The following is a 15,667-nucleotide window of genomic DNA, read 5'->3' on the forward strand; positions in this document are numbered from 1 at the left end:
TTCACGGCCATGAATGTAACAATTAAATCTTACTGGATATTTGTGGAGCACAGTCATAAATGTTGAACGGATGGTGGTCTGTCTATCTGGAAGAGAGCAGTATCTCACAAAGTAAGGTGAAATAGGCTAGGCTTTACTCCTCCAGCACCATTTTCTCTCCAATCACGTCTAAAGTAGTGAGGAGAACTGATAAGGTAGATGAGAAGAAATGATTTCCTATAGGGAGAGGGCTAAGACCAGGAGGAGTTGTATAAATGTTAGAGCCAGGGCTTCCTGAAGTGGATGGATGATGTTTCTGCGTGAGTGAGGCGGTCGTGTTGTAGGTAGGATGATCGATGAGAGTAGGGTAAGGTCAGGAATGCAGGGAAGAGAACTGACCTCCCTATATGACATCACAAAAAAAAATTCTATCCATCAATTGAGAGGGATTCTGGAGTGTCTTTCACAAGCTTGGCAGAAATTGGTGTCCATCCGACACCTTCATGCAACCCACAATCCTACCTAATAGACGTTCTCAGTGCAGTCAGGTGAGGAGCAAGGTTGCATCGTTGCCTCAACATCTCATCTTCCTCATTATGTTGCTTCACCTTACTTCCAGAAAACCTCTTGATGGAGTGGTGCAGAGTTTCACTGCAGGGCCATTGGGAAACTGTTCAACCCAGGTTTACCTACCAATCCATGAGCCAAGGTAGACAGGAGATGCACAAGTTCAGAGACCAACTCCATACCATTGTTCACCTGCTCACTGAAACATGTGAAAGAGAGGGGGTGGGGGTGGGGTCGCCCACTAATCTTGTGCAAAACAACCTGCCTTCAGCACCCACCAGGGGAAATGAAAGCCTCCAACGAAACCCTGGGAAATGTGGGCCAATTCCTTTTATCACAGGAATCATCTCCCAGAGAAGTTAACAGTGGGGTTTGCCATCATCTTCACAGTATTTGACTCTCTAAGGGCAATGTTTGAAGATCAGGATCTCAAATCCAACTTGAAGCTCATAATTCAACAGTCTGCAGTGAGCCTGCCATCCTGTATCCTGCCGAGGTATGGACTACCTACCGCAGACAGTGGAGAAGTTACACCAACGCTGTCTGTGGAGGAATAAGTGAAGTGTTTTCTTCTCAGCATCGAGGCTCTGATTACTTTCTTATGTGATAGACAGGCTCTGAAGACACTGCTGACTCCCATAAAACAAATATTATCTTCCAAGATCTCCCATGATCAGTGATCACAAGGATGTGCTCAAAGACTGGAAAAATATAATATTTTCACCATCTTATTGGATCCCTGACCCATGATAGCTTAAAATGGAGAAGGAGCATTCAGGATGGTGTTGAAGTCCAGTGTAAATGAAAGGAGGAGTAGCGGCAGCGCTGCCACTGGTGCGGACCCGTGGGGAGCGAGGGAGAGGAGATGCAGTGCTCCCACGGGGTCCGGCCGCCCAGTCAACTGCTGTCAGCTCTGCACGGGCTTTGAGGGAGCCGATGGTGATTTAAGTTGAAATCCTACGATCGTAGGTATGCACCCAAGATGGCGGTGCCTATTAATCGCCAGTAGCCATGAGGGGCTGCAAACTCCAGAGAACCGAAGGACTGGAGTAGGGCACCACAGGGCAGGAAGATCACCCCCTCCCACCCCATCTGAGGAGGAGAAGTGGAGGAGATGACCCTCGGAGATGGTGACCACGGCAGCAGACCAATGAGGGGACTCTGTGGCTGAGGTAGCAGTGCATGTGGCGGGCTGCTGACGATTTGAGACAAGGAACCCGAATCTATGGACACTCAGTGGCTCTGTTGGGGGGGGGGGGTGGTGGGGGAGGGACTCTCTTTTGCTTCTCTCTCTTTCTCTCTCTCTGACTGTAAGTCTGATTGTAAGAAGTGTTTAGGTAATTCCTGCCGGTAGCAAATCTATCTGCCTTGCAGCAGGCAAAAAGAAATTTCCTGTAATATGGCACTGTTTTAATTCTATGATAATAAATTGAATCTTGAATCTCCTGGCCCACCTGTGACAGTGTCTGCAGGCTCCATGCTCGCCTCAACAGTCATCCCAGCATCGGCAAGTCATGCCCAGTCCAAACGGGGAGAGGTGGAGCAGGGTGAACAGTCGTGAGTGGGGTGCGGATGTGAGGGATGTGTTACACACTGATGGTGCAGTGTGGAGCAGGAACATCCTGTTGGGGTACTCTATCTGTCCTGAGTGGAGGGCAGTCAATAGACCAACATGATTTTTTTTCTTGTTGTTTTCAGAGAATTTGCATGTTTATTCTGCTGTGATTGACATTCGAATAATAGCCCAATGCCTCGTCTTAGCCTTTTAATCTTTTGCAGCGTGTAATTGTAGATGTGTGGGGTGACAAAAAGAGTAATAGCATAATAGAAAATAGATCAGGACAGGATCTATCTCATTTCATTTTCCTCTCTATTCCCCTACATCCTTTAACATTCTTCTGTTCTAATACTTGTCCTTCACCCCTTTTATATACATTTTGTAGTGTCTGGTAAAACAGTTACTGCTGGAGACACCAAGGGGGAGTGTCTGTACTCATTCTCTTCATCTGTGATGATTGTTCACCAGCTGAGAAACAAACTTAACACATCATAACCTCTTATAAGTTTGGAAACTTCCACTGGATTACTTTTTTTAGCTTCTAGGTTCCAGTGGAGAAAGTCCCTGTGTTTTTATGCACAGCGGAATAACCTCATGCTCAACAACATCACTGCAAGGAGGAAAGATGAAATGCGACATAGCGCCCTGGGGATGTGATTCTTGTTCTGCTCATTGAGACGCTTGGTTTGGACTTTGCTTTCTTCCTGGACTGAGCTGTCGTTTGCAAGGAATCCCCATTTATCATCTCGATCCGCTGACACAAGCCCCCCCAACATATTTCTGTTGCAGTTGCTCTAATCCCTGATTTGGTATCATTAGAAAGCAAGAGTGTCATTTCTCTTCAGGCATTGAAAGTATTTGAAAGCCAGTTTGTCATCCACTTGCAGTTCACAATTTTTAAGGAATAAAAAGGACATTTTTCTTAATTTGCTGTGTGCCTCTCACTTCTGTCCCTGCCTGTGGTAAATTTTAGAACAATATTAATCACTGGCAAGTCCAATGTTTATTGTCTATCCTCAGTTGTCCTCGAGATATTCATATAGTGAAATTGCTTCCGCTTTTGGATTATATGTAATTTGTTTGTCTTTTTTCCTTGATGCCAATACCATTTTCTTAGCTTGTTCTGTCTTAAGCTGCCATGCTAGGATTTTGTGCGTTTTTTCACCTAGTTCATAATATTTCTGTTTTGTCTTCATTATATTCTTCAAATTGCTTCCGCTTCAGGGTGAGTGTTTTAGGAGAAGTTGCCACAGATTTAGTGGGTGGGCAAGTACCATCCCACAATTTATAAAAAAGAGGAAGGAAAGAAAGGGAATTATAGAACCACAAACCTAATGTAAGCCATGGGTGTAATTTTCAAATCTATGATGAACAATGCAATTTCAAATAGCTGTGTTTTATTTGCTACATTTATCTATGGGTTGGCTTGCTGGATAGCACATGAAATTAACCCTGGTACATGTGACAATAGATTTGAATTTGAACCTGAACAAGCATTATCGGGACTGGACAATGAAAGCATGTGTTGATGGAAGGGAAATCATGTTTGGCAAGTCTGCTGGATTTTTTGAGGATGTAATGAGAGAATAGATGAAGAACCAATGAATGTGGTAAATCTGGATGTTCAGAAGCTCTCGTCTATTCAGACAAAATTAAAATATGTAGGATAGGAGATGATGTGTGGATTGAGAATTGGTTGATAGGCAGGGATCAGAAAATGGGAGTAAATGGATCTCTTTTAAGGTGTCAGGCAGAGTTGAGTGTGGGGCACAGGGAATGCTGCTTGGACCCCAACTATTCATAAGATATATTAATTATTTGGATAAGGATACTAAATGTAACATTTCCACATTTGTCATGATATAAAGCCAGAAGGTGGGAGGGATGGGGAACTGTGAGGAGGGTGCAGAGACTCCATTGTGATTTGGTCTGGTTTGGTGGCAGGGCAAATGCAAGGCAGATGCAGATTAAACTGGATAAATACGAGGTTATCTAATATTAGTTCAGAACACAGAAAGACAGAGAACTATCTGATAGATTGAGAATAGGGAATGTGCAATGTGACCACGATGCCCTTGTACACCAGTTGCTGAGTGCAAGCAGTTGGAAAGGTAGGTGGTAGGTTAGGTTTGAGTAATGGAGCTCAGATGCCTTGCAGAAGGTGTCTGGGGCATTGATGAGTCCCACATGCAGTTTTGGTTGTCTTATCTGAGCAAGGATATTCCTTCCATGGTGGCAGTGCAGGCAAGATCCCTGGGATGGGAGGACTGATGAATGTTGGGTAATTGGGATTCTTTTCAGTGAGCCTAGAAAAATGAGATAAGATCACATCGAACCCAAAAATATTCTAACAAGGCTAGACAGACCAGAAATAGGGACATTTCTGATAGCAGGATTGTTGAGAACTTGAGGGGCACAGGGTATGCCATTTAGACCAAGATCAGGAGAAATTCCTCTGCTCTGCGGATGGGAAATCTGAGCAATACTCCACCACTGAAGACGATGGAGATCTAGTCATTAAATGCATTCAAGAAGGGCATTGATGTATTTATTAACACCAAAAAGATCAAGAGAAATGGGGAGAAATGATGAATAGGGTTCTGTAGTGAACGGTCGAAGGGATGAATGGCCTGATCGCCCTACTGTTTTTCATTGTGTGATGCAACCACATCATCCAGGTCAGGATGTGGAGGGAGTGATTCCTCTATGTGTAAAGAAAGAGCAATCCTTAACCTTCAGCATAGCTTTGGACAAGACAAGGAGTCAATAAAATGGTAAGGGAATTTGGGAGGGGCTAATTCTGATGGGATTAGGCCGGAACCAGGAGAGTAAGTTAGGAGTAACATTCTCGGGGGAAAAGCACAGAGGATCTATGGAACCTTGGATGTGTAGATCCAGAATTGGCTTGTTGGCAAAAAGCAGAGAGTAGTAGTAGATGGAACATATTCCACATGATGGTCAGTGACTACTGGAGTTCCACAGGGATCTGTTCTGAGACCCCTGCTCTGTGATTTTTATATAGTAAATGACCTGATTGAGGAAGTAGTGAGATGGGTCAGTAAGTTTGCAGATGATCCAAAGGTTGAAGTTATTGTGAATACTGTAGAAGGTTGGCGTAGGATATAACAGGATATACAGTGCCTTCCATAATTGGAACAAAGACATTTTTTCCTTTATTTGCCTCTGTACTCCACAGTTTTAAACTTGTAAACAAACAATTCATGCAATTAATGTGCATCTTCCAGATTTTATTAAAGGGTATTTGTGTACATTTTGGTTATAAAATAAAGAAAAATGTATTTGTCCCAAATATTATGGAAGGCACTCTTGGCAGAAATCAGAATTGGGCAGAAAAGTGGCAAATGGCACTCAATCCGGATAAGTGTGAGGTGATGCATTTTGGAAGGTTGAACTCGAAAGTGGAGTATATGGTTAATAGCAGGATTTTTTTACAGCATGAAAGAACAGAGAAACGTTGGGGCCCCAATCCACATATCTCTCAAGGTAGTTGAGCAGGTTGATAGAGTACTTGAGAAGGCTTATGCTGTCATTAGTTGGGGGATTAACCCTTTGGACTTTGGCCATAGAGATTGAAAGTTGCCATAAAAGACTTTTAACACAGCAGGGGATCGAAAAGCAAATTTATAACCCTTCCGCCACAGTACTTCTTTAGCCGAATTAAATTCCCGTCGTCGCCCAATAATCTCCTGACTCAGATCTGCGTTTAAAAAAAACTCTGTTATTTTGAATTATCATTGGAGATTGACTTTGTCGTGCCTTCTGCACCACCAACCATAATATAATTTCTCTGTCCTGATAGTTCAGGCAACGAACTAAGACCGCCTGTGGCGGTTGTCTCGGTAACGGTTTCTTTCATAACGCTCTATGTGCCCTCTCCAATACTAAGCCTTCCGAAAAAACTCTTTGCCCAACACCTCAGGAATCCAATTCTTGAAAAATTTTATTGGATCAGACCCTTCAATGTCTTCTGGAAGACCCACAATTTTCACATTATTTCTCCAACTTTGATTTTCCCATGAATCAATTTTTTTCAGTAAGTCTTTCTTCTGGATTCCCCAATCCACAAAAGAATTTCCACTTTCTCCATTTTTTCCTTATTACGTTCAACCTGAATTTTACATTCAGAAAAAGCTGTTTCAATTTAAAAAAAATTTTCTTGCACTGTATCCACTGATTTAATACATTTACTGATATCCCTCTTAACTGTAGATATATTTTCAGACATATTAGATATTTTAGTTGTCACATCCAGAAATCCTTGAGTCATTTGTTTAAATGTATTGTCCATTTGATAGGCAATCCCTTCCAAGACTGTGCAAACAGACTCCATTCCAGATTTCAATTCCACATTTTGAGGCCTTCCTTCTCTAGACTCCACCTCCAATTGTTCCCATGAACTGCTCGTTAAAGGTAAGTCTTCCTCTTCTTCCAGCGTTGTCGGTCCCTTCCCGGTGTGGCTGCGGGTCTGCACACCTGACAACGGCATCCCACCCACATGTGATTCAGTAGCTCACGGACCCTTGAAGCACCGCGCATGCCCGGTAAAGTCAAGGATTGTGCAGAGGCGGCTTCCGATGCCATTCTGCCCATCCCTGGCCCACCCGACAGTAGCCCATGTTCAAGGGCTCTTCTCTCAGCCGGGTTGTCTGTGCGCCCGACATCGCGAGCACGCGGATCAACTCCGGCTGAGCTGGTCATCATACCGGCGCCATCTTGTGGGGACAAGATTGGCGCCGGTGTAATACTCAGCCTGGCAGGAGTTCTTTGTGCCTTGGAGGTTCCAAACGACAAGTCCGTGGCTTCAGTTGAACAGGTAGGCCTCAATTCTTCAGCACTTTTAAAAGGTAATTTCTTCTGTAGTTGAGTTTTCGTTATTTTTAACATTAGTTGCCATTATGACCCACTAATGTTCCCAAAAATAAAGATACAACTTTTAATCACTTATATAAACTTTAAAGATAGGTGCTTAAAAAACTGGCTGAGGAAGGGTGGAATCGCACGTCTGCCCTCTATGACATCTTGCCACGCCCCGGCTAAACTACAGTATGAATAGCAGTATCTGGTGGTTGGGTATAAAACCAGTCCCTGAAAACCAGGACACAGTGTATATGTGCTTGTTGGTAGTCCCATATATGGTATCCAGCTGTTGCAACAGTGAATCATTGCTGGTTTCCAAATTAAATGTTGTACTGTGCCTTGTTCAGGGACGCTGGCTGGAGTGATTGATCTGGCTGTCGACTGGATGACAGATCTGAAGGAGGGTGTGTGCCTTGCTGGATTTTGGTTCAGTCATGAGCAATGCTGCTGGACGTCCAATGAGACAACCTTCGAAGACAGAGACAAGTGCCCCCAGTGGAAGACGTGGTCAGAGCTTCTGGCCAATAAATCAGATGTAAGAAATTGCAGAATTCCATTCAACTCTCGGTCTTAATTGGTTGCAGAGTATCACATCACTGCTGCTAATTAACTCAAACCTAGTTTAACTCCAGTTAAGTGCACAACCCGATTGAAGTCACAAAACATTTCCCCCTTTTTTCCTTCATACCTTGTTGAAGGGCTCAAGCCTGAAATGTCGGTTGTATTTTTACCGTTGCTATATAAAGGACCCTGTTTGACCTGCTGAGTTTCTCCAGCAGTGTGTGTTTTTATTTCCCTTTGGAATATGGTTGTTCCAGACATCTGTTCAATAAAGTTTAATGTTTTTCAGCAAAGTTGCTGAGCCGTTTTCATCTGGCAGGAGCATTAGAATGGAGATAAGTGCAGCAGAGAAAGAGGCCATTTGGCCCATTCTATCAGTGCCAAATACATTGCCCAAATTATATGTAAGTCAAAGCATCACAACATCAGCTGAGCACACTGGGCCTTCTGGGAATCTCCTTATTGTCTTCCTTTCCCTCACCAAGATATGCCCCAGATGCTGTGCATGGAATTAGTCTAGGTGGTTACTTGTTGGTTTGAATGGGCAGCAGGAAGTGCAGGGTCTGTTTCTATGCTTTGTGCCACTGTAGCCGAATACTCTGAAGCAGTGCTGCCCTGAGACTGCAGCAAGGCTGGTGGAGATGAGTTGGCCTTTGAGGGCAACAAGGAGCATCCCTGGAAGGACCAACTGCCTGTGGCCTGTTCATGAAATTGGTGACCATTGTCTGGACTGGTGGAGTGACTGGGGTGGAGGAGTTGAATGCTATCTACTACTGAGAAGCCATCAGGGTGGTACACTGCGACGTCTCGGGCAGGTCTTAACTGAAATCCACTTATTATGCCTCTTAATTAGGAAGAGATGGGAAGATGGGTTTCCATTGCCTTCCCTCATGACTTCTTTTTAAACAGGTTGTTAGTTGTATGAAGTTACACAGTGTTGTTAGTCTGGGCCAGATGCTGGTGATATTTGAATGCAAGACCCAGAGACAGGATGGATACCACTGAACAAAAGCTGATTAAGATATGTAGATGAATGAAGGCACGTAAGGATAGAAACTCATCCTCAAGTGCATGGGGTAAATGCACATACCTTGTGTGTAATAAATAAATAAACAGACAGGCATAGAAATAAATAAAGAAATAGGTGCAGATCCATTCACTTCAGTGGAGCACGTTTTAGAAGTGGTGGAGCATGCACACCTGCATGTTTCATTTACTGGGGAGTGAAATCCAGCATCAAGGGTTGAAATTAGATGTCACCTTCCTTACCATCTTCGAATACACCTGTGATTTTCAACTAAATGCTTGTAGCTACCTGCGTAGCTAACCAAGGGTGAAGATGTTTAAAACCCCCTCTTTAAGTGGCATCTAGCTTGGTTGTAACTTGAAAGATGTCTGTGTCGGTTGAACATCAATCGTTTAGGGTGAATTGCACTGTTATCAGTGCACGACGTGACTCCGAGAAGACCAATGTGTTTTCCCTGTTCAACAAACTACTGTTTCTCTGGGGTATTTGCCAGATACAGCTCATGCTTGGTATGTACTGTGTGCTGGCAGTGCAGTGGCACGGCTGGTAGTGCTGCTGCCTTACCACTCAGGCGATCTGGCTTTGATCCTGACCTCTGTGCTGTCTGTGTGGTGTTTACATGCTCTTTCGGTGACTGCGCTTTTCCCCTGTTTGCTTTGGATTTTGCCCACACATGTCGCGAGTCTGTTATACGTTGCCCCTGGTGGGTAGGTGAGTGATAGAGCCTGGGGGTGGGGGAGACAACAAGAATGTGGGAACAATCAAAGAGGCACAGTGTAAATGGGTGCTTGCTGGTTGGCTCAGACTCAGTGGGCTAAAGAGCCTATTTCTGTGCTGTGTGACTCTATAGTATTAAACCACGGTTTGTTTGTTCCCCAGGGTGCCAGTGCTTACATTCTGAACTACCTCTTGTATATTCTTTGGGCTTTGACCTTTTCGTTCCTGGGAGTCTCACTGGTCAAGGTGTTTGCCCCCTATGCTTGTGGCTCTGGAATCCCTGAGGTAGGTGCTAGTCACAACAGGTTAAAGCTATTTAACTGCAGCAACCCATGACGTGCTCTTCCCTCTGAGTAATTGAATAAAACAAAAACTATCACATCACAAATAAAGGCAAGCAATTCTATACCAGCTGGAATATATTCACATGAGATGATGAATGAACCAAGTGCTTTGTAATGTATCAAGTCAAAGGTCCTTAACGTAAGCAGGCCCACACGCCAGGGAGATGATTCGTGCATGGTTGAATGAGCTAAACCTTTTCCTGTCTCACAAAGGTTTTCTCAGGGCCTTGCATGATAAGCAAGGTCAGGAATTCCTGGTGTCAACCTGTAGACTGGCAACTTGGCCTGCTTCATTTGTGATCTCCTTCATTGACTGGAGCTGGATCCTAATTCCATGATCGTCCCCTGTCCTTTCTTCCTTATTGGCTTACCCCACTACCTAAGCACTTTCTGCAGTGCCCTCCACTGCTTCACATCACCATACAAGTCAATCTTTCCACTTAATGTTACATCTCTGCCATTTACCCAAGGTGAATTAGTTGGGCTCCAATATTTATGGAAAGGCCATCATGATGTGAGTGAAACAGTAAACCTTATTGTAAGACTCCACTGACTTTCACGGCTGGTTGTGGAAGGGAACTCCTGTGGATACCCCATGACTATTGGCCTTTTGGGAAGGGGGAAACTATCTACTGGAATGGAGAAAGGTTTGTTGAGAATCCTTCTTCCTGTCCCATGTGGATTGCAGATAGAGCCTATAGCTGCCACATTTCCCAATCCCAAGAACGTCAATGCAATAACTGTAAATGTTATATCTGTGTGGTTATAGCTCCCAGTAAAAGTTCTAGGTGTTCCTGGATGGGATATTCTCATTCCCCAATATCTCCCATCCTAATAAGAGTAGCAGGCATGTGTGTAGTGAGCTACTATGGCATTGCTATGGGATGTTTTAATCACCTGGCCCCTCCACTGTTCCCAAACTGAGGTGTGCTACAATTACTCATCTCATTCCTTTATAAAATTGGTATTGGGATAGAGCGAAGCTGTTCAGTCCATCATTATTTGTGCTGCCTTTTGGAAATATATTTCTAATCCTACCCAATCCCCTTCCCCTTTCCCTCAGCCTTGCAGATTTCTGGCCCTTCAATTTCTTGTTTATAGCCAGGAACAAAATCTGTCCCCACTATCTTTAAACAGGTCCATTCTGGACAGATCTCCATCCACTCTACTTTTGGAAGGACTGGGTGTTAGGAATGGCATTCCAAATGTTAGCTAAGGATATTGCCTTTAATTGTGGGCAGAAATGAAGAAAGGACTCACGAGGAAACCAGAGTTGGCACTGAAGAAACAGGGAACTGTTAAAGAATAAGCAGTAATGTGTCACACCACTGCAGTGACTTTTAATTAAAGTTGAATTGTTTTACAATGTGAAAAAGTTATTAATTTAGAAAAGTATCTTTCATTTTGATTCATGCTTCAAAGTAGGAGGTTCAATTCTTAAACTGTCTTTCATATGACTTATTTTTCCAGATTAAGACCATCCTCAGTGGCTTCATTATCAGGGGGTATCTGGGCAAGTGGACTCTACTGATTAAAACAGTGACCTTGGTGTTGGCCGTATCCTCTGGTCTCAGCCTTGGGAAGGAAGGACCTCTGGTGCACGTGGCATGTTGCTGCGGCAACCTTTTCTGCTGCTTGTTTTCGAAGTACAGTAAGAATGAGGGGAAGAGGAGAGAGGTAAGCAGTAACACAGCAGAGTATTGTTGCTGATAAGTAACTGATGGAGGATCGATTTGGTGGTGGTGCAAGGATTCAACTTAAATGGAGGAAGGTGAGCTAGTGCGTTTCCAGGTGATGCTGCCTTCTCCTTTAAATTCCCTGGGGATTGTAGACCCTTCCAACTTTTGTTGGGAACCACAGGCTCCTCCAGACAGGAAGTGGTTGGTGTGTGGTTCTAGTTTTCGTCACTCCCGATGCAAACATGCACAGCACACAGAAATCTATAGGCTAACTCTTTATTAGGTAGCTACCTGGAAGAGCCCTCTACTGCTGTCACACTTGAAGCAGTCTCGTAGGGTCTCTGCCCAACAAAGGGATGGATCAAGTATTTATACATTCAAGCAAGTTAGAAAAAGGTTACATCAGCCACAAACTCACGTGATCTAAAATTATAGCATACTCAAAATAAAGCATTACATGTAGGACAAGCAGTGACTCCCTTCCCCTTTCCCCTCTTCTCCCCTCCCCACTTGTAGTCATAGATGATACATCAAGGCTGAGAAACATGCTGTTTAGAACAAAGTATTCAGACTAAGCTTTTTAGTCATCGGGACCACTTATCTTCCCTTATCTCATCATGCATTCCTGCACACTCAGCTTTGATTCCCTCCTTAGGCGCCACAAGGTTGTTTCAATTGGTACCAGTCAATACTGCTTTTAACCTTTCACCTATCCTCTCAACACTGAATTTCAACAAGCTTTTTGGAAAGCTTCTAATATTCTAAGGATCTTATACATTATTATTATTTAATTCCTTCCTTTTATCATTTCATGATAACTACTGAAAGGACTGTGGACAGTATAGAAACAGTAAGAAAAACATGCGTATGATAGGCATTTTATATAAATTTCTCGTAAATCCTGTGTCTCTTTTTTAAATGTGTTTCACCCATTTAGTGATGTTGTCAGAGATGTTCGTACAGTAGCTTTAACCTATAACCTTACAGATCTCCCCACGACCATCCAAAATAGTCAGGGTCCATTCGGTTCTGGATTGTCATTGTACGGATGGCAACCATCTCTGCTGACACCACCTTTCCAGCTGCTTGGAGCCCCTTAGCCGTTTTATTAGCCAATAACTCCAGCTTCTGAGTCGGTGAACCTGCCCTTTGGATGCCTTTCTCATACTGTTGAAGGGCAACCAAATCCATCTTAGAGATACTTCCTCTTTATCCTGTACCTGGCTGCATCTGGCCAACAGGATATTGGTGTTGCTTCTGTGCATGATGTGTCGAGGGAATCACATATCCCAATTAACAGGACCCTGTCCGATTCATAGTCAGCCACTGATATGCCTTATGTCAAAAAGATACAGAAAGAGTTTTACATCAACTTTTTCCCAGCTTTGGTATGGTTATATAACTGTAGGTACCATTTAATGAAAGTTATACCCTGCTGTCCTCCACATGTTTATATCCTTACTTTCACTTATCTTAATCTATTCTGTTTCAAATTCCATCCTATCACTTCCTGTGTGGGGTAGAGACTGGGTCTTGAGGGGATATCTATAAACATTCATCTTATCAACATATAATACCTTTTTAAATGTGTCTTACTCATACTTCTGCCCAAAATTTCTCTTTTCAGTCACAACTCCGGTATTCAGTTCAAATGTCAAGAGGCATAACAATAAAGTTCTCATGTTGTAGGTGGGCCTCTTTTTTTTCTCCTCTCAGTCTGTTATAATAAAAGTCTTAATTTCTTTGGTAAGCTTTTTTCCTTAAATTTGTTTGATGTATCTGGTGAGGTTGTCCTTCAAGCTTGACCTGGAATGGTCCTTTCCAGTGAGTTCCCAATTTCTTCCGATCCCAATTCTTTACCAGAACGTAATTTTCAGGGTTTTTTTTGTAATTCTTTATTTATCGCACTATGAACCATGTCAACCAATATATTTACAGATGCATCTCTTTAAATATTCACAGTGACATTTTCTCTTTTTTTCCCAACCCTTCCTTCCCCCTTCCTACCCCCCTCCAAAAACAGTAAATATTGAACATTATTTTAAAATACAATAAAACAATATCTTTATACAAAAGAAATACAAACAAACAAAGACGTATCATCTACTTATACACATTAAATCTGATTGTGTTTATCTTCTTATCATTTTAGGTGGTGGTGGTCCGAGGCCTGCTCTTTCTGTTATGTTCCATATATGGTTCCCAGGTTTTTTCAAACATTGTAACTTTGTCTTTTAAATTATATGTGATTTTTTAATTCCAATGGGATACACTTAAACTTGGTTATATATTCCATTAATGTTTATAGTCATATAGTCCAACGTGGCCATCATATCTTTATTTTCACTTCTTTTCCGCTTCTTCACCACCTCCATCCCCTTTTTTTCCATTACTGATTTTTAAGTTTTCCTTTTTAGTCTCAATATATGACAACACACTTAAGACATGAAATACCCCAACAATCCCCACAAGCAATAACCCTTTAACCCCAAATGAACCTCCCCTCCTTGGATTGCCTCCTGTGCCTTGATGGCAACCACAACTCCCCTTTCCATTCGGTTTGCGAACATACTCGCAAGCATCAACATTTCGCAGTGACCATTATTTTCCCCTCCCAGCCCCCACCCCCCCGAGAACACTGTTTTCCTATAAATATAACAAAGCTCTATCTCTTTTTTTCCCCCTTCTTCCCATTCTCTTATTCATCTTTAAATCTTTATATATACATTATCTTTACTTTATATTTTTACATATTTTTGTATATTTTCTTGCTGGTCTTCTTTCTTGTCACTCCTTCTCCTCTCTTCTCCTGTCTTGCAAATGTTCAGCAAATTCTTGGGCTTTCTTTGGGTCCAAAAACAGTCTATTCCGTTCCCCAGGAATAAATACTTTGAGTACTGCTGGATGTCTTAATATAAAGTTATAATCTTTCTTCCATGAGTTTGTTTTCGCCGTGTTGAATTCCTTCCTCTTCTTTAAAAGTTCGAAGCTTATGTCCGGGTAAAAACATATTTTTTGTCTCTTATATTCCAATGGCTTATTGTCTTCTCTAACCTTCTTTCTTGCCTGCTCCAGCATGTTCTCTCTTGTCGTATATCTTAGAAGTTTTACCAATATGGATCTCGGTTTTTGATGTGGTAGCTGTTTCAGTACTAGTGTTCTGTGCGCCCTTTTGATTTCTATTTCTTCATGTGAATCTGTCGTTCCCAATACCTTCGGGATCCATCCTTTTATAAATTCCTTCATATCTATTTTTATGTTGTTTCGCCTACTGTAGTTTTCCAATACGTCAATTTTTTGTGACAATAAATCTTGTAGCTCTCTTCCAACTTCCCTCTTAAATCATTTATCTCCATTTCTACATCAGCTTCTCATTCCTCCACATTTTCTACTCTTTTCCCTATTTCAGTCATGACCAACTCTAAACTTTGCATTCTGTCTTCAGCTCTTTTCATTTTTCTTTTGATTGAACTAAATTCTAAAGATAGCCATTCTTTTAATGACCTCATTTGTTCTTCAAAAAATGCTTTATCTAAATTTTGTCCTTCTATTTTACCTTCTTCTTTCCTTTGAAATTCTTGGTCTTCTTCCTCCTCTTCTCCTGTGTCGTCTTCTTCTCTTCTCTGTATCTGTGTATCTTCATACTTCTCTGGTGAGCTGCTTTTGTATGCCTCCAGCTGCTGTGTCTCTTGCTGTTGGGCCTCCCGTTGCAGGTTGACCCATTGTTGTGCCTCCCGCTGCAGGTCGACCCAGTGCTGGGCCTCCTGCTACAGGTTGTCCCCTGCCGGTTGCCCTGTTGCCGCTCATCCTCTTCCCGCCCTTCATTCTCTTTCTCACCACTCTTCTTTCTTGTTTGCTTTCCCCAGCCGAACACCCCGATACTGGGCGTCTCTCAGCTGGCCACTCCTCAGCTGAGTCCCCCTCCCGCTTGTGTTAACATTTTCTTTTACTTGCGCACTGCGCACCTCTTCTTGGCTCTGAGAGCCATTTTTGAAATCCGCTGGTCGGGAGGACATCACTCCTCTGGGAATTCACCAACATTGGAGATTGGCCGCTCCTCTCCATGGTGGCTCTCTGCTCCGACGTGCAGGTAAGGCCTTCTTCTTTCTTCTCCAGTGATTTTCCTTCTTCCCTTTTCTCTGATGTTCTTACTTTTTCTCTTTTGGGCGCCATCTTCTGTCTCTTCTCTGTAACTTTATCTTTCTCTTCCTGTATTTTATGTTTATTGAGCTCTTTTTTTCAAACTTTTTTTTCTTTTCTTTGGAGAGGGCTGGTTCCACTCGACCAACCACTACTCCAACACGTGACTCCCTGTAATTTTCAGGTTTGATGTTAGGATATTTGCCATTTTGATCTG

General features: G+C 42.8%; 1 protein-coding gene across 8 annotated transcripts in view; it reads left to right on the forward strand.

The window, feature by feature from the left end:
* Window positions 1–15,667, forward strand: part of LOC138738802 (H(+)/Cl(-) exchange transporter 4) — an 84,378-nt gene that overhangs the window by 50,284 nt on the left and 18,427 nt on the right. For all 8 annotated transcript variants that reach the window (XM_069889747.1, XM_069889746.1, XM_069889750.1 and 5 more), the window contains 3 exons: window positions 7,330–7,517; window positions 9,450–9,572; window positions 11,102–11,308. In XM_069889747.1, coding sequence (XP_069745848.1) covers window positions 7,330–7,517; window positions 9,450–9,572; window positions 11,102–11,308 — 518 coding nt within the window. The remainder of the gene's footprint in view (window positions 1–7,329; window positions 7,518–9,449; window positions 9,573–11,101; window positions 11,309–15,667) is intronic.

The sequence above is a fragment of the Narcine bancroftii genome, chromosome 7, assembly GCF_036971445.1.
Source record: "Narcine bancroftii isolate sNarBan1 chromosome 7, sNarBan1.hap1, whole genome shotgun sequence".
NCBI classification, from domain to species: domain Eukaryota; kingdom Metazoa; phylum Chordata; class Chondrichthyes; order Torpediniformes; family Narcinidae; genus Narcine; species Narcine bancroftii.